General features: G+C 40.2%; 1 protein-coding gene across 1 annotated transcript in view; it reads right to left on the bottom strand.

Moving 5' to 3' along the window:
- Positions 1-26,400, bottom strand: part of myo3b (myosin IIIB) — a 619,900-nt gene that overhangs the window by 126,378 nt on the left and 467,122 nt on the right. The window contains 1 exon segment of the mRNA XM_051930711.1: positions 14,178-14,298. Within this exon segment, the coding sequence (XP_051786671.1) occupies positions 14,178-14,298 (121 nt within the window).

The following is a 26,400-nucleotide window of genomic DNA, read 5'->3' on the forward strand; positions in this document are numbered from 1 at the left end:
CTTTTCGCGTTTGAAACAGAAATTACGTATGACCACAGAGGAACAGGAAAAACATTCTTAATAAACCTGATTCTTGCTGAGAGAGCGCATGGTGACGTAGCTCCAGCTGTAGCGTCATCAGGAATTGCTTCTACATTATTAGATGGAGGCCGTAGAGCTCATTCGTCATTGCAATTACCATTAAACCTCGCTCACGACGAAAATCCAATTTGCAACATACGCAAGAGCTCTGGAAAGGCAAAAGTCTTGCAACATTCAACGATAATAGTTTGGGATGAGTGCACCATGGCACATAAAAGAGCTTATGAAGCCTTGAACCGAACAATGCAAGATCTCAGAGATCCTACTAAAATAATGGGAGGTACTGCCGTTTTACGTGCAGGAGATTTTCATCAAACATTACCAGTTATTCCACGAGGGACACCAGTCAGATGAACTCAACGCGTGTTTGAAATCCATGCTTCTCCCACGGTCAGTTATATGTCGCGTGTTCTCGGGTAGGTACACCAAAAAATGTATACATTTATGCACGTCATGGGCAAACAAAAAATGTAGTATACCGGAAAGCACTGCAGTAGTACTCAATGTATCTTTACTTCTTAAATGTTAATGTTTTACTGTTTAATAATTTATACACTTCTTATATGTTGTTCAAATTCTTTTATCAAAATATTTTACTGTTTAATTATTTATATTTATATGCAATGTGCTTCTTATATATTACTTCATACTCTCATATGATAATGATGTTAATAATGTTGTTTATATTGATTTCTATGTTATTGTAAATGCTCTTTATTTGTTGAAAAATAAAATTGGCAATTAACAAACTTATTTTATAAATAATACATTTTATTTTTTTCCCTTGCACTCAGTGAGCGAAGCCACTGGGTAATCAGCTAGTTTATTATAAATATTAAACTGAAATATCACATTGACACTAGGATTTAGACCCTTTGCCATGACACTTGAAATTTGATTTTGGTGCATCCAATCCTATTGATCTTTGTTGTTGAGATGTTTCTGCTTCTTTATTTGATTCCACCTGTGGTCCCTTTAATTGATTGGACTGATTAGGAAAGGCACAGACCTGCCTACCTGGAAAGGGGTCTCTCTTTGAATTGCCTTTTCCGAGGTTTTTTCCATTTTTTTCCCTACAAGAGTTTTTTTGGGAGTTTTTCCTTGTCTTCTTAGAGAGTCAAGGCTGAGGGGGCTGTCAAAAGGCAGGGCCTGTTAAAGCCCATTGCAGCACTCCGTGTGTGATTTTGGGGTATACAAGAAATAAATTGTATTGTATTGTATTGATGGACTCCATCCAGCTGGCCATGGTAATAATCAGAATACTTGTGTCAATGTGATAGTTTGGTTTTTCACTTTCAATTAATTTCCAAAATCCTGTTGTTGCTTTGTCATTTAGGGTATTAAGTGTTGCTTTATGAGGGAAAGAACACTTGAAATGATTTTAGCCCAAGGCTGCAATACAGCAAGATATGAAAGAAGTGATGGAGTCCGAACTCTTTCCTGATGGCACTGTAACAAACTTGCAAGTATTATCAGAAAGACCCTAAGTAGACAAAGCTGCCGAGTGTAAAACTCTTCTTGTCTTCACTCTCACAAGTAGAGCTGCTCATCCGTTTATCAAATATGGCTGGACACTTCAATCAGCTCTGTGTTAAATGTGGATAAGTTAAATGTGGGGTTGTCTCCTGTGGGTTATTGAAGAGCGCTTACTGACTGGAATTTTTTTTTTTCTTCCCAGTACAACACAGATGGGTTGAATCCTTGATCCTGGTCAGGTTTTTTTGGCAGACACATGCAGAACACAGCTGCCCAGCTTACTTGAGTGGCCAGGTTCAGAGTCAGACTGACCACCCATATTGTAATCTGTTTTTGTGTTTAGCTGTTGTTTTTATAAAGTCAGACATTCGATCTTTTTGTAATTTTTCAGTGGCACTGCTGTCTATAGAGGTGTATCCCAGTCTCTTAACAACTTGTTATCAACAGTGAGAAGTCTGCTGCTCTCAGAAATCTTTTTCCTTCAGCGACAATGAGGTGTAAAATAAAATCTCCCCTCCGAACTGGAACCATACTGGGGTAGTGCTAAACCTTTGTAATCGTTTCGGGTAACGGGTGTGCAGTGTAAAAGGTGTAAGAAATCCCACTTCACGTATACCTAGAGTCGGAATTTTCAGCTCCCCCTTAGAGGCATCAGAGCTCTTTTGAAAGCTCACGACATTCATTTTCCATCTTTACATCCCGATATTTCAGTGGCCATCTTGAATTGTGCCTGGAAGAGCACACTGGATGTACTTTGAAAACATTTGTAAAGGAATGATAGCATGGAAAAACATTTAACCGAGAGCACATCCAGTTTTACTCTCCCTGTCTCTCTCTCTTTTCTGATTTTAATGCAATCGGTCATATTACGTCTTGATTAAGGCCTTGATTTTTATTTTTGAAGACACCCTGTATTCGCAACATACAAATCAAAGGGATTAACGGTGTCAACAGGAATAATCGGCATCAGTGCAATTAAAAAGACTGCTCTGCTGGCAGATGGACTGCTCTACCACTGGAATGCACAAAGGAGCTGAGCAGAAGATTTTGTGAGAGCTTAACTACTGACTCACTAAAGCAGGGATTACCTGCATATTCAGGAAATGCGAGGAAGTGCGGCTCCAAGTAAATTGAGATAAACTGCAAAAAAAAGCTTTTTACGCCGTGAAAGTTGGAAAGTTCAGGCATTTAAACTTCATAGGCACAATATCTGCATGTCAAATGTTTAAAGCTCTGCTTTTGCATGGGAGTGCAGAAAATCACTGCAATGGTGATGTTGCATTCTGGTCACCGGAAGAGGCAGAGGAGAAAGTAGAGATGTTAAAGGACTGAACTAGTAACAAACGGTGTGCTTGTCCCTTTCTTTTCAAATAATTCTTTACATTTATTTAGCACTCACGACTCAAAGTAGCCATTTTTGCGCCAGTATGCCCACCACATATTAGCTATTAGGTGGTGAAGGGGTGAGAGACAGTTCGCCAATTGGAGGCAGGGGATGATTAGGGGGCAAGCATGATGAGGCCGTGATGGGTTATTTCGCCAGGACATCAGGATACACCCTACTCTTTACAAAGGATACTCCGGGATCTTTTATGACCGGTGAGAGTCAGGACCTCAGAAGTACAGAAGTCAAAGGTGAAAAGAGGGTCAAAAACAAAGGACTCTGACACTTGGGGTACTTGTTAAGGAAACTGACTATCACTAAATGAAGCTTTTTTAAAAGGCATATCCCACTGAGGAATGTGGACATGCTGGTCGTCACCATTCTTATACCAGAAGTAACACAATGTTGTTACAAATGTGGTAGCAGCATTCGAAAACCACATTCAGCAAAACAAAAAAAAAAGACGTGGAAAAATAAAGATAAGATTTCCTTAAATAATGACGCAAACAAAACAAACAAAATATTACTGCTATAGCATGTAGCATTTGCATGAGATGCATTAACTTTAATCATATTAAAAAATAAAAACAATACTCATGATAGAAAGAGAATCTACAACAGGTTGTGTAATACATAACACAACTTATTTTTTGTATAGCGATCTTCATTGAGAGCAGGCGCAGAGCACTGTGAACAATTCTAAATTAAAATACAAGTTTAGATTCTACTAATTACTAAATACAGAACCGGCACACATAACAATACATGACAACACACGAAGAGTAAGATAGTGTGGAACGAGCCCCGGACACAGACAGGTAGACATGTTTTTAAAGTCACCACACACGTTTATTTACAATTAAAGTGAAGCACAACCCAGTGCCACAGCACCAATCACCCTCAGTCCAGGCCTCTTCTCTTTATCTCTGACTGCCTCCACTCCTCTCCTCCCAGACCTTGTCCTCTTCCACCCGCCTCCAGCCCTGAATGAAGGGAGGCGGCCCCTTTTATAATCACCCGGATGTGTTCCAGGTGCCTCCCGATAATCTTCTGCTGGCACTCCCCAGTGTGGCGGAAGTACCAGCTGCGCACCCGGAAGCACTCTGGGTGTCCCTGGTCGTCTTCCCCCCAGCACTTCCGGGTGTGGCAGAAGTGCTGAGGACCAGGGCTTTTTGCTGCAGGTGTTTCCCGGCAATTTTCCACCGACACTCGCCAGTGTGACGGAAGTGCCGGCTGCATCCCTGGAAGCACTCCGGGTGTCCCAGTTCCTCTTCGCCCCCGGGTGTGGAGGAAGTACTGAGGTCCAGGGCTCTCCAGGCATTGGGGCGCCCAAAGGCGGTGACCACGGGTCCCTATAGGGTTGAGCTTCAAAGCTCTGAACCCGTAGTCCCCACAGCAACCAGGGCGGTCACCCCCTCGTGGTCTGGAGGAGGCGTGAGCCCTCCTCCGGTCCTCTTGGGCATCCCGGCTGGGTACCACCCCCAGCCGCGTGCCACAGTAGAAACTGATTGAACGTAAATGGAAACCAACATGATCTGTCCATTAATTAATCAATGAGCCATGGCCTAATAAATGTTGCATTATTTCTACTTACCATCTCTTATTGTTACTGAGAAATAATGTTAATTAATGAAAACACAGGCTCCTTGAGGCTCCTTGGAGTATTTATAACAGCGCCACATCCTACAAAATTTAACACAACTTCAAAATATTTTCAGAACAATCACAAAATGTTCAATACATAGTGTGAACCACTAGGGGGCGTAAGGCTCCCCAAACCCAGACACAACAGACACAGAGCCCAGTCTTGCCACATGGCACCCATTTATTTTAAGTGGTGAAGCGTTTTTCCTTTGCTCCCCACTGCACAGCACAACACAGTACAAAGCACCAATACACTGTCCCTTTCTTCTTTCCTTTCCTTTCCTTCTCTCGCCTCCACTCCTCCTCCAGCAAGCTTTGTCCACCTCCTCCCGATTCTGACTCTCTAAGTTGTGGCAGCTGACACCTTTCATAGAGCACCTGGAAGTGCTCCAGGTGTTTCAAGATCTCCTTTCGACTGCACTTCAGGGTGTGGCAGCAGTCCTGCAGAAGAGGGCTCAGCCGCTCTCCATGCACCCCTTGGTGGTGACCACAGGCCCCAGCAGGGTTGAGTTTCCATGCTCCAAACTTGTGGTACTATAGTATGCTGGAGTATTGCCCCATGCATGCTCCTTCATCCTGGTCATTCCATTATGGAGGCATCACATCTGGGTAAGAATCCCAGCTGTCTGTTACAATAGTCAGCCACTTCCAACTGCATAACTTCTGCACAAACTGAGTTATTTATCTTTTTTTTTTTTTTTTTTTTAATATTTTTATTTATTAATTTTCATTGTAATCATTCCATACAAACAGATCAATTTATAACCCAACAAATTTGAAGACAAATCAAACCCCACCCCTGAGAAGGAGAGCTTAGCTAAAGGAAAATTGCTTTAGGCTTTTTAATAAGGCAACATTAAACAAAAGAAAGGGAGAAGTAAATATCTATATAAATAAGAGATGGAGAAGGGAGTTAAATGCGATAATAGTTATTTCTCTTATTCTAAAAAATTATTGATTAAATCCTGTGATATTTTGAAAAAATTTTGTACAGATCCTCTAACTGAAAATTAGATTTTTTCCAATTTCAAATAATATAAAACATCGGTTTCCCACTGACTTATAAGAGGAGAATTAGGATTCTTCCAATTTAACAAAATAAGTCTGCGTGCCAAAAGTGTAGTGAATGCAATCACCGTTTGCTTGTCCTTCTCCAATTCAAGTCCATCTGGAAGAACACCGAACACAGCTGTTAATGGGTTAGGAGGGATTGTGACCCCAAGGCTGTCTGAGAGGCACTTAAACATTTTTGTCCAAAATGATGTTAGTTTGGTGCAGGCCCAAAACATGTGACCCAGTGAGGCAGGAGCTTGGTTGCAGCGTTCGCAGGTTGGATCTTGCCCTGGAAACATTTTGGACAGTTTTAAGCGAGACAGATGAGCTCGATATATAATTTTTAGTTGAATAATTCTATGCTTTGTCCATATGGAGCTCGAGTGAATTCTCTGCTTTGCTACCTTCCACTCCTTTTCTGATATATTGATTAAGAGATCTTCTTCCCAATGTCCTCTTGGGTCTTTGAAAGGTAGGGACTCTAATAGGATTTTATATATTGCGGAAATAGTGTTTGTTTCCTCGAAATTGAGCAGTATTTTTTCCAGCATTGTGGAGGGTGCAAGGTGGGGGAAATCGGGCAATTTCTGTTTAACAAAATTTCTAATTTGAAGATAGTAAAAGAAACGTGTAGCTGGGAGGTTGAATTTTGAGCGTAATTGTTCAAAAGATGCAAATATGTTGTCTATATAAAGATCTCTGAGCATTTTAATCCCAAAACTTTTCCAGGTATTAAAAACTGGATGTGTTTGTGATGGTTGAAAGAGGTGGTTCTCTTGCAGAGGTGCCACTGATAAAAGATTTTCCATCTTAAAATGCTTTCTAAGTTGGTTCCATATTCTGAGTGAGTAAAGCACAATTGGGTTATTAGTATATTTGCGATAACTTGCATTTATTGGAGAGCAGAGCAGGGAGTATAAAGAAGTACTACAGGATTTTACTTCTATTGCGGACCAAGCCTGTGTATGTTCATTTATTTGTGTCCAGGTTTTTATGGCTTGTATGTTTGCTGCCCAGTAATAAAACTGAAAATTAGGTAAAGCCATGCCACCTTCTGCCTGAGGTCTTTGTAGAGTCGCTCTTCGGATACGTGGGTGTTTTGAGTTCCAAATGAATGAGGTTATTACTGAATCTAACTGTTTAAAAAACGATTTATTGATATATTGAGTTCTTCATCTTTATACACACTATACTTTTGTGTATTTACTTTGAACTCAAGTACAATACAAAAAAAGTAGGCAGTTATGATTTTTAGGTTTATATTGCATCAGCCTTCTTTCCTTTATGGTATTCGCTGTAGTATTCTTATCATGGAAATTCTGGTAGGGCTTAATGTAGACTATCAGTAGGGGAAATGCCACCCTGAGAATTCAGCCATTAAAGAACTCAATACAGAGGTTGTGTGAAGGAGAGAGCCAGAATGAGTGAGAGATATGATCAAACTCTTATAGACCAGTACTTGTGACTCTTATCAGATCTGCACTTCAATGTAAACCCTTTGGACTGGGTAAGTAGTTGCCAGCAAATCTCCAGAAGCATCAGGGCACAGATTGACTCACAAAGTCGGGGAAAGTGAGTGCAGATGGTGTTGTGTCTAAATGAGTGATGTGACGCAGAACGGGCGTCGTGAATGCACAGGTAATGGACAAGGTGGAGAAAAGATCATTGGAGCTACAGAGAAAGAGCCGTGGAAAAATTGGAGAGGTGAGCAGCATTAGGTGAAGAAATGTCGCCTGTTTAATAACATAAAAAAATAAAAACACACAAAATGAAGATTTACGAACATATTATTTTGTTATACAGTACAGTCAAAAAAGGAGAGTATTATATATCACTAGCTGTGTAAGCCCAGGCTCCTAGAAACTATTGAAATTGTCAGAAAAAAAATTGAAATACAAAGTGGGCGGTTTCGTTTTGCTGACATGCTTGCTCTCCTTGTCTATCAGCGGCTAAGCGAGTTTGTCTTTTGTTGGCAGTCTTACTTTGGTGACGAGAGTTGCTTTCTTTCAGCTCCATGCTGTAGCCTCGTACTTCCGACTTGTTAACTTGGTGCCGCCTTGCCGGCTCTTTGAGTTTCATGCTGTAGCCTTGCACTTCCGGGCCGGACAGACAGACACACACACTTACACACGTAGACATTTATATATAAGATTTTAACATGCATTGAATACTCAACTCTGGAAACAGAAACCCATGTAAATATTATAACACTGGAACATTACCAAAATTGTGATGAGAACAGACCATTCAGCCTAATAAGCTCGTCCATCCGATTTATCTAGATTCTCTAAAATAACATTAACGTCGAGATTTGAAGGCGTCTAAAGTCTTACTTTCTACACTACTTGTTTATTTAATCCATGTGTCTATGGTTCTTTGCATGAAGAAAAACTTAACATTCAAGGCAAAATCTTCCCTTAACAAGATTCTAACCATGCCACAGTGTCCTTGTTGCAGAATTTATGAACAGCAGAGATCTACAGGACTCCTTTCTTTTATAATGTCAAACTCTTCAATCATGTCCCCTCTTAATCTCTGTTTGCTCTAACTGAAACGTTCAGCTCCTTTAATCTCACTTCATAGTTAATACCTCACAGTCCTGAATCAGCCTAGTTGCTCTTTTCTAGACTTTCTTGGGCACTGCTATGTCTTCTTTGTAATATGGAGACCAAAACCGAACAAAGTACACCAAGTGAGCTGCCATGATGCTGCCACCACCATGCTTCACTGTACGGATGCTGCCAGGTTTTTTCTAAACGTGACGTCTGGCATTCACACCAAAGAGTTCAATCTTTGTCTCATCAGACCAGAGAATTTTCTTTCTCATGGTCTGAGAGTCCTTCAGGTGCCTTTTGGCAAACTCCAGGAGGGCTGCCATGTGCCTTTTACTAAGGAGTGGCTTCCGTCTGGCCACTCTACCATACAGGCCTGATTGGTGGATTGCTGCAGAGGTGGTTGTCCTTCTGGAAGGTTCTCCTCTCTCCACAGAGGACCTCTGGAGCTCTGACAGAGTGACCATCGGGTTCTTGGTCACCTCCCTGACTAAGGCCCTTCTCCCCAAATTGCTCAGTTTAGATGGCCGGCCAGCTCTAGGAAGAATCCTGGTGGTTTCAAACTTCTTCCACTTACGGATGATGGAGGCCACTGTGCTCATTGGGACCTTCAAAGCAGCAGAAATTTTTCTGTAACCTTCCCCAGATTTGTGCTTCGAGACAATCCTGTCTGGGAGGTCTACAGACAATTCCTTTGACTTCATGCTTGGTTTGTGCTCTGACATGAACTATCAACTGTGGGACCTTCTATAGACAGGTGTGTGCTTTTCCAAATCATGTCCAGTCTACTGAATTTACCACAGGTGGACTCCAATTAAGCTGCAGAAACATCTCAAGGATGATCAGGGGAAACAGGATGCACCTGAGCTCAATTTCGAGCTTCACGGCAAAGGCTGTGAATACTTATGTACATGTGCTTTCTCAATTTTTTTATTTTTAATAAATTTGCAAAAACCTCAAGTAAACTTTTTTCACATTGTCATTATGGGGTGTTGTGTGTAGAATTCTGAGAAAAAAAATTAATTTAATCCATTTTGGAATAAGGCTGTAACATAACAAAATGTGGAAAAAGTGATGCACTGTGAATACTTTCCAGATGCACTGTAATAGATGCACCTTCAGTCTCATCTTTTAAATCCAGGCTTAAGACTCACTACTTTAGTCCGGCATACCCTGACTAGAGCTGCTGATTAGCTGCGCATATGGTATCTGTGTTTGTTAGTTATTTGTACAGAAATGTATGTAATACATATATTTATAAGCCATTGCTAAGCCTCTTCTAGCTTGTTCCTCTTCTCCGTTTCTGGATGTGGCACTCGGTGCCACTGTTCTACTGCCTAGCTGCTCTCCTGTGTATGCAAAAGTCATCTCAGATAACAGAGCATTGGAATCTTTAGATGGAAAGATACTGTTATGTAATTGGATGGCAAGCACGGACTCCACTATAAGGTTTACCTTCAAGTTTCAGACCTCCTATTGTATACGCAAATCTAACATTTCTAATTCCAACATGTAATACTTTACATTTATTTATACATAAATGACCAGAGGCAGATGAAATTTAATGTATCTAATATATAAACATCTATGTGTGGAAATGTCTGTCTGTGCGAGGCTACAGCATGAAGCTCAAAGAGCCGGCAAGGCGGCCCCAAGTTAACAAGTTGGAAGAAGAAAGAAGTATGAGGCAACAGCATGAAGCTGAAAGAAAGCGACTCTATCACCAAAGTGAAACCGCCAAGGAAAGACAAATGAGAGAGAAACTTGCTTAGCCGCTGAATGACAAGGGGGGTGAGCATGTCCACAAAACGAAAACTGCCGACTCTGCATTTCAATTTTTTTTCTGACGATTCCAATAGTTTCTAGGAGCCCAGGCTTTTTACAGCACAGGCTTACACAGCAAGTTACAGTATGTACAAACCTTGTTAAAAATATGCCTTCACTTTGTCATTATGGGTTACTGATTGCAGATTGATGGGCAAAAATGTTAAATTTATCCATTAAAAATTAAATCTGCAACACAATAAAGTGTGTTGAAAGTTAAAGGGTCTGAATGCTTGCTGAATCCTCTGTATATTTTAGATACAACATGCAAGATCCAAAACAAAGAACTACAGTATTAAACTAGCCGAGATTTAAAGGTGGCATGATGAAAGTGTTTTTAATCACTTTTTTTTTTTTTGATAAAAGTGAACAACATCTGTTATGTTAAAATGAGTTCCTTGACAAAAAACATGGAGCACAGATGGAAGTTAGCTAATGGTTAATTTTGCACAGACGTTAAAATGTATTTTGTATTTCTTCACAGACAGAACAAAAGATATATAGAACGTGTTACTCGGTAGTGTGGTTGATGTACGAAGTTCAGGTCATTTACATTTATTTACTTAGTAGATGTTTTTGCCCAAAGTAACTCATGAAAAAGATCAACATAATCATAAACTTCAGTCTGGGGGACAGTATGAGAACAAGTGTGACAGGACAAGGGTACAAAATGAATCATCACAAGTGAAGAGTTTAGAAAAAAATATCAGCGAGTTAGAATTTTGTAACCTAGAAAGTTTAACAGCTAATTAATATCAGACAGATATTCACAGTACAAGAACATCTTCGAAAGCTTCTTAAACACATTGGTGAAGTTAGATTTGTGAATGGAGGTGGGACAGCTCATTCCACCAGCTAGGAGCTATACATGAAGTGAGTCTGGGTTGATATTTGATACCATGTATAGTAGCAGTGGCGTCACCTGAATCTGTTCCCAAGCAGACCTGAGCGGGTGAGAAAGAGGATAGGGCCTCACAAGAATCTCCATATACTGTATATAGGTGCTGATCACTGACTACTCTGTAGGCAAACATCAAGGATCTGAACTTAATACGTTGTCTCTGCAGGAAGCCAATGTAGTGATCTGATGAGAGGAGTGACATGTGCCCACATTTGGCTGGTTGAACACCAGACATGATGCTGCATTTGAATCCTCTGCAGTGGTTTAATGACACATGAAGCCAGTCCTGGCAGTAGAGAGGTGCAGTAGTCCAGACATGACACGACCAAAGCTTAGACCAGGTGTTGTGCTGCATATTATGTCAGATATGGTCAAAACCTGCAGATGTTGTATGCAGTGAATCTGCAAGACTACAAGAACAGTGCAGCATGGTCAGTGAAGGACAGCCGGCCATAGATCACGACCTCCAGGTTGCGTACTCGCCTGGCGGCACTTAGTGAGAGATAAATGGACAAGCTTGGATAACCAGAAGGTCTGTCTTTGCCAGGCTGAGGTGGAGATGGCAAAAGCCAGTCAAATTGTGATAAGAGTCAGGTGAACAGTCAGTGACAGAGTAAGCTGGGGTGTAAGTCCAAATCAACGTGATATTCAAGCCACAAAGAATCAGATTGTCCTGCGGTGGGCTGGCATTCTGCCCGGGGTTTGTTTCCTGCCTTGCGCCCTGTGTTGGCTGGGATTGGCTCCAGCAGACCCTCGTGACCCTGTAGTTAGGATATAGCGGGTTGGATAACGGATGAATGGATGGAAGAATCAGATTGCTATTATCCAGAATAACTGTCCCACTAAGGCCTGCCAAATCCTCTTTCCTACAGTGCACCTCTGTGTCCTCATCTCATTAATGCAGCTTATGGTCAGAACAATATTAAAAGCAAAATCAGCATATATTAAATAAGAAGCCTAAAACAATTTCTTGTCAGAATTTTAAAACATAAAATCTATATCAGTATTTACTTCAAATTCTTAAAAAACTCGCCATTTTTTATAATTCATATCATTTTGTGAACCAATCATGCCCAGTTTCTTGGTGATATTGGTATTACAAACTGTCCTCTAAACATACACTTGTCTGCCAGTTTATTAGGTACACCTACTCAACTGCTTGTTAATGTAAACATCTAATCGGCCAATCATGTGGCAGCAACTCAATGCATTTAGGCATCTAAATGTTGTCAAGACGACCTGCTGAATTTCAAACTGAGCTTCAGAATGGAGAAGAAAGGTGACTGAAGTGACTTTGAACATGGCATTGTTGTTGGTGGTGCCAGACGGGCTGATCTGAGTATTTCAGAAACTGCTGGTCCACTTGGATTTTCACATACAACCATTGCTAGGGTTTACAGAGAATGGTCCGAAAAAGGAAGAATATCCAGTGAGCGGCAGTGTCAAATGTCTTGTTGATGCCAGAGGTCACAGGAGAATGGCCAGACTGGTCTGAGCTGATAGAAAGGCAACAGGAACTTAAATAACCACTCACTACAACTGTGGTATGCAGACGAGCATCTCTGAACACACAACACATCGAACCTTGAAGAAGGTGGGCTACAGCAGCATGAGACCACACCGGGTGCCACTCCTGTCAGCTAAGAACAGGCAACAAATTGCACGGGCTCATCAAAATTGGACCACAGAAGATTGGAAAAGCATTGCCTGGTCTGATGAGCCTCCATATCTGCGGTGACATTAGGATGGTAGGGTCAGAATTTGGCATTGACAACATTAAAGCATGGATCTATCCTGCTTTGTATCAAAGGTTCAGGCAGGTGGTGGTGGTGTAATGGTGTGGGGGAAATTTTCTTAAGACACTTCAGGCCTCTTAGTACCAACTGAACATCGTTTAAATGCCATTGCTGACCATGTCCATCCCTTTATGACCACAGTGTGCCCATCTTCTGATGTCTCCTTCCAGCAGGATAATGTGTCATGTCACAAAGCTCAAATCATCTCAAACTGGATTACTGAACATGACAAGGAGTTCACTGCACTCAAATGGCCTCCAAAGTCACCAGATCTCAATCCAGTAGAGCACCTTTGGGATGTGGTGGAATGGGAGATTCACATCATAGATGTGTAGCTGACAAATCTGCATGATGCTATCATGTCAATATGGACCATAATTCCTCAGGAATGTTCCCTGCACTTTGTTGAATCAATGCCATGAAGAATTATGGCAGATCTGAAGGCGACAGGGGTCTAACCCGGTACCATCAAAGTTACTTAAGAAATTGGCCAGTGAGTGTACAGTATGTTTCAATATATTAATCAACCTGATAGCAAATTTCATGAGGAAATTCACAGACAAGGTGGTCAAACACAAAAGGTGCAAATGAGAAGTGCCAAACCGATCCAAAGTGCTTTTCGAGTTTGGCAGCAATGCCTGCTGTGACACAACCTTTTCTTTCACAGATTTCAAATAAATTGGATCACATTGAATAAATGCTAATAAAATCAACTCAAACATTCTTTTTTGTATTGTTTGCTCCAGTCTCCACGCTTCTGTTAAATAAACACATAAATAAATGAAACCATCCATTAAATAATGCCATAATGAATGGACAAGCCTGGAGAAGGGCCGCAGGATAAAGGCTCAGAAAAGAACGGCGATAAATCAAGCATTCAAACCCAACAGAGGAAAGGAGAAACATTTTGAAAGAAACCAAAAGTCTTCAATATGGCACTTACTGCATAACTCTTATTGTATTACCGTGAATGACCAAATTTAGATTATTCACTCATTCATGCCTTTATTTTAAAAGCACAAAGAGTGTTGGCTGCCAGTGTGTTTGCTTATATTCATGTTAATCATCAGTTCACATGTGACTTCGGCACTCGGCAGTAATGAAATTCACTGCCTCGGGCAAAACAGAAACTAAACATATGTTCAACAAATCAGGGCTTGTATACTTTGCATATCAGTTTTATTACTACTGTATATGTGTGTCTATTAAAACAGTGATCAGGAATAGAGAAGATGACATTCATGTTAAAGAATTTATTCTGAAGCCCCGGTGCCACGCTCAGCTTTGGTATGGCCTTTAAAGGGCCGGCAACTTTATGGTTCTTGGAACAAAGCAAATAGATGGTTGTAAAGCATCTGGTGCAAATATTCTCCAAGGGCCAGGAAAATGTTTATTAATGCCAGATATATCTAAACTATCTTTTAAACACAGCAATCCTATATCCATTGTTTCCAGACGGGGCTTACCTTGTTTGCTGGGAGGCTCTCGGCAATCAATTATTGAGTAACTGGCCATCTTGCTCTCTTCCGTTCCTTTATTCTTTTTGCCTCTCTCTTTGACCTGACCATTGTGGCAGTCAAAAGACACCTTTAAAATGAAATTTTGTTAATTAAAAAGACAAATTAAAGGCCAACTATGTGTTAAATACATTTATAAAACAGGAATAAATGTTCACAACAAAATTAATAAATGCATGGAATAATTCTGCCTGCTGTTTTGTAATGGTATGCCATTCATTCAGCCATTCAAATTCACATTCACTCTGTCAATTTAGAGTTAACCTAAACTACGCATTTTTGCAATGTAGGAAGAGAAACTCGTGTTTATAAACTAACAACATGTAAAGTCCGCAAAGATGGTGAAAAGAGCCAGAATTCAAACACAGCCGTGCAAGGCAGAACTGCTTACTACTGTGCAAATCACTGAAGCTTCCAATCAAACCTTTCACTCCATTTATACCACCTGGTGGCAACATGCTGGGCACCACTCTGTCTGCAGGCAGTTTTACCAAGGTTCAAGGTTAACTTCATTCAAAACCACACACGGCAGTACACAGCAGACTGAAATTGCGTCACCTGGCCCAATTATGTGCAAGAGTGGACAACAAGAATAACACGATTACACAGCAGAGAGTCACCAGCATAGTACACTGTATCAACAGTCCCATGATTATTTAAGGTTAGAATGGGTTTCTGGCTGAAACATTTATGAAATCTGCAGTTCTGTACCATATACTTCAGTCAGAGAGCACAAAGGCAAACAGTTCATTGTGGGGGTGAGTGCAGGGCCATCTTAACGCATGGGCATGCTGGGCAGTTGCCCGAGGGCCACACGCTAATCTATGAATGTTGTGACTTGACATCAATAAATAAATACTATACTAAACTATAAATATTTGTTATTGTGTTACAAGTGGACATTGGCATTCGCCTCTGATTTAGCATCACGGTCACCTCTACACCCTCACGTGCCTGTAAGCGTATGGATCTCAAGCACTACATAACACAAAAGCGTATAAGTTAACGCCACTTCAACTCAAGTCCCTGCAAAGAAACTTCGCAAATGTCTGTGTTGAACACTTGATTAATAATAAATAATTCATAGCAATTTTATACTTTGCCATCTCTGTCTGCATGGTTTATCAATTGCGTATCAGTTATATTTTTAAATTTTTGTGTTTTTCAAGGTTCATGTTATAGAGTTGATTAATCTTTCCTATACAGCATATTTTTAAATGTTTAAACACTGATTTTGTTGGAAGTACCAATACAATAAATATACAGTGCATCCAGAAAGTATTCACAGCGCATCACTTTTTCCACATTTTGTTATGTTACAGCCTTATTCCAAAATGGATTAAATTCATTTTTTTTTCCTCAGAATTCTACACACAACACCCCATAATGACAACGTGAAAAAAGTTTACTTGAGGTTTTTGCAAATTTATTAAAATAAAAAAATTGAGAAAGCACATGTACATAAGTATTCACAGCCTTTGCCATGACGCTCAAAATTGAGCTCAGGTGCATCCTGTTTCCCCTGATCATCCTTGAGATGATTCTGCAGCTTAATTGGAGTCCACCTGTGGTAAATTCAGTTGATTGGACATGATTTGGAAAGGCACACACCTGTCTATATAAGGTCCCACAGTTGACAGTTCATGTCACAGCACAAACCAAGCATGAAGTCAAAGGAATTGTCTGTAGACCTCCGAGGCAGGATTGTCTCGAGGCACAAATCTGGGGAAGGTTACAGAAAAATTTCTGCTGCTTTGAAGGTCCCAAAGAGCACAGTGTCCTCCATCATCCGTAAGTGGAAGAAGTTCGAAACCACCAGGACTCTTCCTAGAGCTGGCCGGCCATCTAAACTGAGCAATTTGGGGAGAAGGGCCTTAGTCAGGGAGGTGACCAAGAACCCGATGGTCACTCTGTCAGAGCTCCAGAGGTCCTCTGTGGAGAGAAGAGAACCTTCCAGAAGGACAACCATCTCTGCAACAATCCACTAATCAGGCCTGTATGGTAGAGTGGCCAGACGGAAGCCACTCCTTACTAAAAGGCACATGGCAGCCCACCTGGAGTTTGCCAAAAGGCACCTGAAGGACTCTCAGACCATAAAAAAAAAAATTCTCTGGTCTGATGAGACAAAGATTGAACTCTTTGGTGTGAATGCCAGGCGTCACATTTGGAGGAAACCAGGCACCGCTCATCACCAGGCCAATACCATCCCTACAGTGAAGCATGGTGGTGGAAGCATCATGCTGTGGGGATGTTTTTCAGCGTCAGGGACTGGGAGACTAGTCAGGATAAAGGGAAAGATGACTGCAGCAATGTATAGAGACATCCTGGATGAAAACCTGCTCCACAGCGCTCTTGACCTCAGACTGGGGCGACGGTTCATCTTTCAGCAGGACAACGACCCTAAGCACACAGCCAAGATATCAAAGGAGTGGCTTCAGGACAACTCTGTGAATGTCCTTGAGTGGCCCAGCCAGAGCCCAGACTTGAATCCGATTGAACATCTCTGGAGAGATCTTAAAATGGCTGTGCACCGACGCTTCCCATCCAACCTGATGGAGCTTGAGAGGTGCTGCAAAGAGGAATGGGCGAAACTGGCCAAGGATAGGTGTGCCAAGCTTGTGGCATCATATTCAAAAAGACGTGAGGGTGTAATTGCTGCCAAAGGTGCATCGACAAAGTATTGAGCAAAGGCTGTGAACACTTACAGTATGTACATGGGTTTTCTCAGTTTTTTTTATCTATAATAATAAAAGGCAAAGCCCTCACTGACTGACTGACTGACTCACTCACTCACTGACTGACTCATCACTAATTCTCCAACTTCCCGTGTAGATGGAAGGCTGAAATTTGGCAGGCTCATTCCTTACAGCTTACTTACAAAAGTTAGGCAGGTTTCATTTCGAAATTCAAAGCGTAATGGTCATAACTGGAACATATTTTTTGTCCATACACTGTAATGGAGGAGGCGGAGTCACGTATCGCGTCATCACGCCTCCTACGTAATCACGTGAACTAAAAACAAGGAAGACATTTACAGCACGAGTCACACGCGGGAATGAAGGTAAATGACGTTAATTTTTGACTGTCTTTTAATACTGTGTAAGCATACATATTAACACATGTGCAATTAAACGTGTGCATTTACGGGGTGATTTCTCAGGCTTAAAAGCTCACCTTTTATCAAACGCGGGAACAAAGGTAACTGACGTTGTTCACTGTCTTTTAATACTGTGTAACCATACATATTAACACATGTCCAATTAAACGTGTGCATTTACGGGGTGATTTCTCAGGCTTAAAAGCTCGCCTTTTACTAAAAAGGTAAATGCAAAACTATTTTCAATCAGTTTATTGAAACGCTCCCGTTAAGGATTGCAATAACATATTCGCGAGATAAAAGAACGAAGTAGGGGGAAATGGAGGAAGAGCCGCAAACAGCGAAGAGCAAAAAATTAATTAAACAATTGAGAACGGAGCGAGTTAAGCATACAAGCATGTTCATAAGGGAAACAAAGCACGGTGTAAAACGTAAGTTTAAATTAAGTTTATAGAAACGCTCCCGCTGCGGATTGCAATAACATATTCGCGAGATAAAAGTTTAATGAGAAGACACGAGGTATAAACGAACCACACGCCGTGGCGCAACGTTAGGGGCAACAGTTTCAACCATTCTATGATCTGCTTCTCGCAACTGAAAGACGGCACATGGCGGATGTTAGCCGACTTGCTGACCGCAACGTTAGGGGCTTCAACTATGGCGCTGACGCCACATCTCAGTGCCAACACTTTGCAGACTCTACTTAAAAGACACGCCCTCCTCAGTGGACAGTTAAAAACACCAATCAAACTAACGATGACATCAAGTATTACCCAATCAAAAGTAGGAAAGGAGGCATCTTCATAAAATGCGTGTGGGATGATTTGCATGAGACGCTGCTTTAAAAAAAAAAATGATAAAAAAAATACGGGATAAATCCCGTCCAGTATTGATTCAAAACGGGACGCGCAATTTCATTCTCAAACGCGGCACGATTCCTTATTTTAAAGGACGGGTGGCAACCCTACAGTGCCAGGTAACCACCCATACAATCAGATTGTGATTCAGACTAGGAATGCAATGAATGTAATTACCCCGATCTACATACAAGGCGAAAGTCTTGCAACATTCAAAGATGATGGTTTGGGATAAGTACACCATACAACATAAAAGAGCTTATGAAGCCTTGAACCGAAAAAAGCAAGATCTCAGAGATCATAAAAAAAAAAATAGGAGGTAATGTCGTTTTACTCACTGTAGATTTTAGTCAAACATTACCAGTTATTCCACGAGGGAGACCAGCAGATGAACTCAACGCGTGTTTAAAATCCATGCTTCTCCCACGCTCGGTTATATGTCGCGTGTTCTCAGGTAGGTGCACCAAAAAATTTATACATTTAAGCATGTAATGGGCAAACAAAAAATGAGGTATACCCGAAGGCACTGCAGTAGTACTTAATGTAACTTTACTTCTTAAATGTTAATGTTTTACTGTTTAATAATTTATACGCTTCTTATATGTTGTTCAAATTCTTTTATCAAAATACCACTGACAGCGCAATGCACGATAACATGGAGTGAATACACCATACGCACCCGCCCACGGCTGCCCTGCTGTGCGCAGATAGGAGTTGATTCTACAATAAAATAAAATAAACATAAAAAGAGTAAAACAATCATCACCCATAAACCGTGTGTGTGTGTATATATGTGTATATATATATGTTGATATGTGGATGTGTATATGTATATATATATATATATATATATATATATATATATATATATATGTAGATATGTATATATATGTGTATATGTATATGTATATATATGTTTATATGTGTGTGTGTGTATTTTATATATATAAAACACAGCAACACTCATAACAATAACAACACAATTACATTGACAATCATGTTACGTTATTTTTCAAATGTTTCCTTTTTTTTTCATAACCTCTTTAACACACTACTTCTCCGCTGCGAAGCGCGGGTATTTTGCTAGTTTTTAATAAATTTGCAAAAACCTTAAGTAAACTTTTTTCACGTTGTCATTATGGGGTGTTGTGTGTAGAATTCTGAGGGAAAAAATGAATTTAATCCATTTTAGAATAAGGTTGTAACATAACAAAATGTGGAAAAAGTGATGTACTGTGAATACTTTCTGGATGCACTGTACGAGGTGTGATCAAAAAATACGGTGAATGTTTTACAAAAGAAATGTTTATTGTAGTAAAAGATTTACAACTACTGGTCACCCTCAAAATATTCTCCTCCATTTCAAAAGCACTTATCCCAACGCTCCTGCCACTTTGCAAAGATTTCTTTCAAGAGTGGCTGCCTGGATGTCCTCAATGGATTGAAATCGTTTGCCTTTCGTGGTCATTTTCAATTTAGGGAACAGCCAGAAGTCACACGGTGCCAGATCCAGTGAATAAGATGGATGTGGACACGGCATAATGTTTTTAATCGACAGAAATTGTCGTACTAGAAGGGATGTGTGACAAGGAGCGTTGTCATGATGAAGAATGAAAACGTTTCAACGTTTTCCTCGGTTATCGATGTTGAAGGACGTCCTGATCTTTCCTCATCTTCAACCAAGTCAGATCCATTACGAAGTCGATCAAACCACTTGTAAACAAGTCGTAATTGTCGGTGCAGTGTCACCATAAACCGATATTAACATCTGATGGGTTTCCTGAGCTTTTTGCAATTTGAAACAAAATTTCATGTTAATGTGTTGCTCAATATCCATTATTAATGACAAACTTGAAAAACACACTTGAACTCAAAAGTGGCTCACAAACGACTGACAGTATCATACAAGTTGAAACTTGTCACAAACTCGGTTCTAGGATGGACCTGTCAGAACCTGCACTGAATTGTTTTGCGTTGCTCTTGGATGCTCTTCACCGTACTTTTTGATCACACCTCGTATGTTTAATTTTATCGACCATTTACATTTGTATTCCTGTGAGTGGTTGTGTAAGTGGGGGCCCCAGTGCACTGCTTTGCCAAGGGGCCTTTAATACTGTTAAGATGGCCCTGGGTGAGTGTGGAATCTGATAATGTTGGTGGTCCTGCTTAGGCAGCATTTGAGTTACCCTACTGGAGGAAAACATGTCTCAATGATTTTCTCAGGTGCTTTAATGACACTCTGCAGAGAAATCAGGTCTGAGGCAGCACAGTCACCATACCAGACAAAGATGCAGGTAGTCAATACATTCTCTATGCTGCCTCTGAGAAAGGAGGTAAGGGTGGGACAGGGGGAGGTTAAACTCTCCTCATGTGCCTCAGGAAGTGCAGTTGCTTCTGTCCTCTCTTGACTAAGGAGGAGGTGTGTTGAGTCCAAGAGAGATTATTTGTTATCACCACTCCCAGGAACTTTGTGCTCTTGACTGACTCCTCACGGGAGCAGTTGATAGAAAACGGGTGTGGGTGGCATGGGTCTCCTTTGTTCTATTGACATTCAGGGTCAGGTTGTTATTTTTACACCAGTCCACAAGTTGTTTGACCTCTCCAACCTGTCATCATTACTGATGAGTCCTATCACTATTGTGTTATGTGTGAACTTAACAATGTGGTTCATGCTGTACCTGGCACAACGGTCATGGGTCATCAGGGAGAAAATTAGTGGATCCAAGGCACAGCCATATGGGGCACCAATGCTCAGCAGGAAGGTGTTTGATGTGCCGTTTTTGACTTGGACTTACTGGGGTCTTTCTGTCAGGAAACCTATCCAATTATATAGGGAGGTTTCCAGGCCCAGTAGAGCAAGCTTGCCCAAGAGGCACTGAGGAATAATTGTAGTGAATGGGGAGCTGATCTCTAAGAAGAGCAGTAATGTGCAAGGTTAGGCTAACATATCTATTGTTTTGACCATGTAAAAGGTAAGCAAAGGGTAAAAGAACACATGACATTCCTGTGCCACAATTTTCTTGAGAATACAAAGATGGAAAGCTATGATGAACTAGTTCAGGAGCTTCTCTCTTTCAGCCTTGCAATATGTCTTTAAAAATCCATTTCCTACACTATCATTTGGATTTTTTTCCCTTCGAAAATATCAGGGCTTTGCTCAGGAGACGTATTATAGTGGAAAGTGGAGCGAGTTTATGTTAGCAGACATCTGCTGGTCATTCCACAGTGGAATACCTTCAGAAGATTAGAAGAGGAAAAGTGGCTACTTTTTGTAAGTAATAATTATATTTGATTTAAATATATGCTTATATATTATATATATATATCTATATCTATATATATATATATTCATAGCATTTGTAGTCTGAAACACAATCTGATTGTATGGGTGGTTACCTACCAGGTAACACTTGTGGTTGGTCTGCAAGTTGGGAAACATCCGCCATGCCCTGTCAGTTGCAAGAAGCAGATCATAGAATGTTACATAGTTTACTTTCAAATAATGCAAAGAGTACGCAACACGTGTTTCGCCCTTATTTGGGCTCATCAGGCTCCACTGCACCCCTCGTGGGGATCGAACCTTGGACGTCAGCCACCCATACAATCAGATTGTGTTTCAGACTATGAATGCTATGACTGTAATTACTCCAATCTCCAGGCTGTCAAATAAACGAACCACACGCCATGGCACAACGTAAAGGGGCTTCGCCGCTGATGTCCAAGGTTTGATCCCCGTGAGGGGTGCAGTGGAGTGTGTACGCCTGATGAGCCCAAATAAGGGCAAAACACGTGTTGCGTACTCTTTGTAATATTTGACAGTAAACTATGCAATATATATATATATATATATATATATATATATATATATATATACTAATTAATAAAAGGCAAAGCCCTCACTGACTGACTGACTCACTGACTGACTGACTCACTCATCACTAATTCTCCAACTTCCCGTGTAGGTAGAAGGCTGAAATTTGGCAGGCTCATTCCTTACAGCTTACTTACAAAAGTTAGGCAGGTTTCATTTCGAAATTCTACGCGTAATGGCCATAACTGGGACCTGTTTTTTGTCCATATACTCTAATGGAGGAGGGAGAGTCACGTATCGTGTCATCATGTATTACACCTCTTACGTAATCACGTGAAGTGAAAACAAGGAAGAGATTTACAGCATGAGTCAATCGCGGGAACAAAGGTAAATGACATTAATTGTTGAGTGTCTTTTAATACTGTGTAATTGTTGAGTGTCTTTTAATACTTTGTAAGCATACATATTAACAGATGTGCAATTAAACGTGTGCATTTACGGGGTGATTTCTCAGGCTTAAAGCTCGAAGTGATCAATCGAGTGAAGGCAGCTTCACAAAAAAACAGATCCTTAACAAACTGTTATTGGTATATTTTCCCTCAATTTTAAAAGGTTTTCTTTTCTTCTTAATAAAAATTTAAAAGCAGAACTTCGCCGGTGCGAACCGCAGGGATTTGAGCGACTGACGCATACAGACATATTCATGAGTGCAGGTACTTCAGAAAGAAAGCACCGTGTAAACCTAAAGTTTAAATTAAGTTCATAGACCTACAAAAGGTTGCCATTGATTTCAGGCAAGATTGCTTTTCTCCTGTACAACTATACGTTGCATTCTCAAGAGTGTGCTTGCACAGCTTGGTCATATTACAACCGTGCTGAGTGCTGAACTGACAACGTGATATACAAACAGAACAATCGTAAAAACAGGATTAAATAAAAAGGCTGCTTCCGTTGGCAAAGCAACGAAAAAGGAAGACCTTATATGACGTTCGTTTATAAAACAGCGGAGAGGCTGTGTGAAGTCAGCTTCACAAAAAAACAGATCCTTAACAAATTGTTATTGGTAGATTTTCACTCAATTTAAAAAGGTTTTCTTCTTAATAAAAATTTAAAAGCAGTACTTCGCCGCTGCAAAGCACGGGGATGTATATATATACTGTAGATAGATAGATAGATAGATAGATAGATAGATAGATAGATAGATAGATAGATAGATAGATAGATAGATAGATAGATAGATAGATAGATAGATAGATAGATGTGTATGTATGTAGATATGTATATGTGTATATATATGTAGATATGTAAATATGTATATGTATATATATGTCTGTATGTGTAAATATATATATATATATATATATATATGTGTGTATGTATGTATGTGTGTATATGTATGTGTATATATATATGTATATATATGTGGAAGTGTATATGTATATATGTAGATATGTGTATATGTAGATATGTATATATAAGTATATATGTTTATGTATATATATGTTTACATAACCTCTTTAACACACTACTTCTCCGCTGCGAAGCGCGGGTATTTTGCTAGTATATATATATATATATACACACACAGACATACATACTGCACATATATTGTATATTATATACAGTATATATATTGTGAGGGATGGCCGGCCATATATTCCGGCCTACACCCCCAAGCTGCCAGATGGAGCCCACCCAGCAGCATGGAGGTTCCCCGAATTCCATCAGAGCCTTATGGACCATGTAGTTTTTATAAACAGCCCAGCTGGATAACATGGGGACCACCTGGAGCCGCTGCAGGGAGGCTTGAGGAATGCTACATGCCCTATAACCCGGAAGTACGTCCTGATCATGTGGACAGAAGGAACGACGAGCTTCCGGGATGAAGAAAAGGACTTTTTATCTGACCCGGAAGTGATAACGAATCATGGACTGCAGGGTTGGAACCACTTCCGGGTTAGGAGATATAAAAGGATCTTGAGAAAGCCCAGATGCTGAGCTGAGCTGGGAGGAAGGGTGGCTAAGTGTCTGGGAGAGGAGGATTGGAATTGAGAATTATATTAGTATTGTTTATTGTATGTGTAGTGTGGAGTGGAGGATGCTTAGTGCACGTTATTGTTATAATAAAAATATTAAGTATTCCACTTTTACCTGGTGTTTGGCATGGTACCTGAGGGTTCAAGGGAGCGGTAGCGCCCCCTACTGTTACAATATATTTATATATATAGTGGCAGACGACCAGGGACCTTGCCCCACTGGGACACCTGGAACAAGGAAGGACCGGAACAGGGACCATATATTACCCTGGACGCAAGAGGGCAGCCTCCCTGGATTCCATCAGGGCCACCAGGGGGCACCTGGATGGTTCCTGAGCCATGGAGTGCAGCACTTTCGCCACACCAGGAAGTGCTGCCGGAACAGGAACCAGATACGCCCAGAGTGCTTCCAGGTGCAAGGGCAGCACTTCCGCCACATCAGGAAGTGCTGCTGGAAGATCATCAGGGAGCACCTGGAGCACATCCGGGTGTGCCATAAAAGGAGCTGCCTCACTCCATTCACAGAGCCGGAGTCGGGTGGAAGAGGACGGAGCTTGCGACAGGAGGAGTAGAGGTGGCAGAGGAAAAGGAAGTCAAAAGGACGGTGAGCTGTATTGGGCTGAGTAATAAAACGTGTGTGCTTTTTGATATCTGGAGTCCGTGTCGAGGCTGATCTTCTGCTATATATATATATATATATATATATATATATATATATATATATATATATATATATATATACATATATATACACACACATACATTTGTATCAGAATATTCTTATAGATAATATCAGGTCATCAGTCCATGGCTGATACTAAAGTATAATTGAGTCATGCATCAAGACAAAGATCCAAAACACAAAAACAAGTCCAGATTACAGTGACGAAAATAAACTAAATTTAAAGTGATCAAGCTGTGCAATTCCAACCTTAGACCTAAACACAACTGAGATGCTTTAGTAACAGTCCATGATTAAAAATCTACCGATGTCTGAATTAAAGCACTTCTACAAAGCACAGTTGGCTAAAATTCCTTCAGAGCACAATGGAAGGTTGATGTTGAATTACAGGAAGCATTTGGCTGTAGTCATTGCAGCTAAAGAAGGAGTAACCAGTTTTTAAGTGTATAGGAGGGAATAACATCTTCAGGTTGTGCCAGGTGGTGCTGATAACTTCAACAAATGACAAAAGTAAAACTGCGTTCTTTGTTCATTCAGGTAACCTTTATCTAATATTAAATTTGGGTTCAACACCTGAAAACATTCAGTGTTAAACATGTACAATTATAGCGAAGATCAAAGGAGTAAAAAATTTTTCTCAGCACTGTGCTTGCTATACTGTTTGACTTATAGTCAAAAATTAATTATACATATTACACATATAGATTTTGTTATTGATTTTTAAAATAAAATACAATTGTACATAGATATTTAAAAAGCTAAAACATAATACAAATGAAAGTATATGACTTAATGCCTTAATTAACCTACATCTTGATCCTGTGGAGTCAATCCTGGCTGCTAGTTTTAACTCCAACCAGTTCCTTAATCAGACGTAAATAACTGCATAAATTCTTTGAATCTCCTGTTTAATTTAATTTGATGTATCGCCCCGGCAATTTCAGATGATGTTTATGGCTATCATAGCTCATACAGCATCAAAGTCTATTCAGTCAATACACTGATTTTTCTTCAGCGCCTGTTTGGGAGTTGAAGTCTTTGTCTACTCTTTTTTCTTCCTTAACCAGAAGTGATGACAAGGTACAAAAAAACAGCTAATCCACAGCGGAGTAGTTAACGTGTGCTACACCATTTGAACCCGCGTGTGCTCAACCTGACCTGTTCACATTAAAATTCAGAAAAGAAAGTAGGAGAAGGGATGGCAGGACTTCTAATCCAAGTCAATATTCAGGACATTTTATTGATTTTTCACAGGAGTGTATAAATTGGGGTGATTACTGATGTGGCAGCATGAGAAAAGGGATGAGGCATTTATTAAATAGAAAGATTTACCTTCTAATTAGAAAACAGGATGAAATTAAATCCTGCAGACAAAGAGGGTGGTGAGGATCATGAGTAAGAATCTGTATTATATACATATTCTTCAGAGAGTATGTCTTTAAAATATTTAGTTTTGATATATGAAATAAATTAAAAAATACATTAATTAATAAGAGGGAAAGCTGCATTTTTAATTTTTAAGTCATGAGGCAACTTTAAAATTAACTGAATCAAGTGCATGAGTAATAGGTAAAAACAAAGTGAATTCAAATTAAAACATATTTAATGTATCATGAATATACAGTACATAGAAGGTAAACTTTTAGGTTTGCCCAGTTTCCACTTTTGTGGGCCATGCACGTTTAACTT

Source organism: Erpetoichthys calabaricus, chromosome 8 (assembly GCF_900747795.2).
Source record: "Erpetoichthys calabaricus chromosome 8, fErpCal1.3, whole genome shotgun sequence".
In the NCBI taxonomy this organism is placed as follows: Eukaryota; Metazoa; Chordata; class Cladistia; order Polypteriformes; family Polypteridae; genus Erpetoichthys; species Erpetoichthys calabaricus.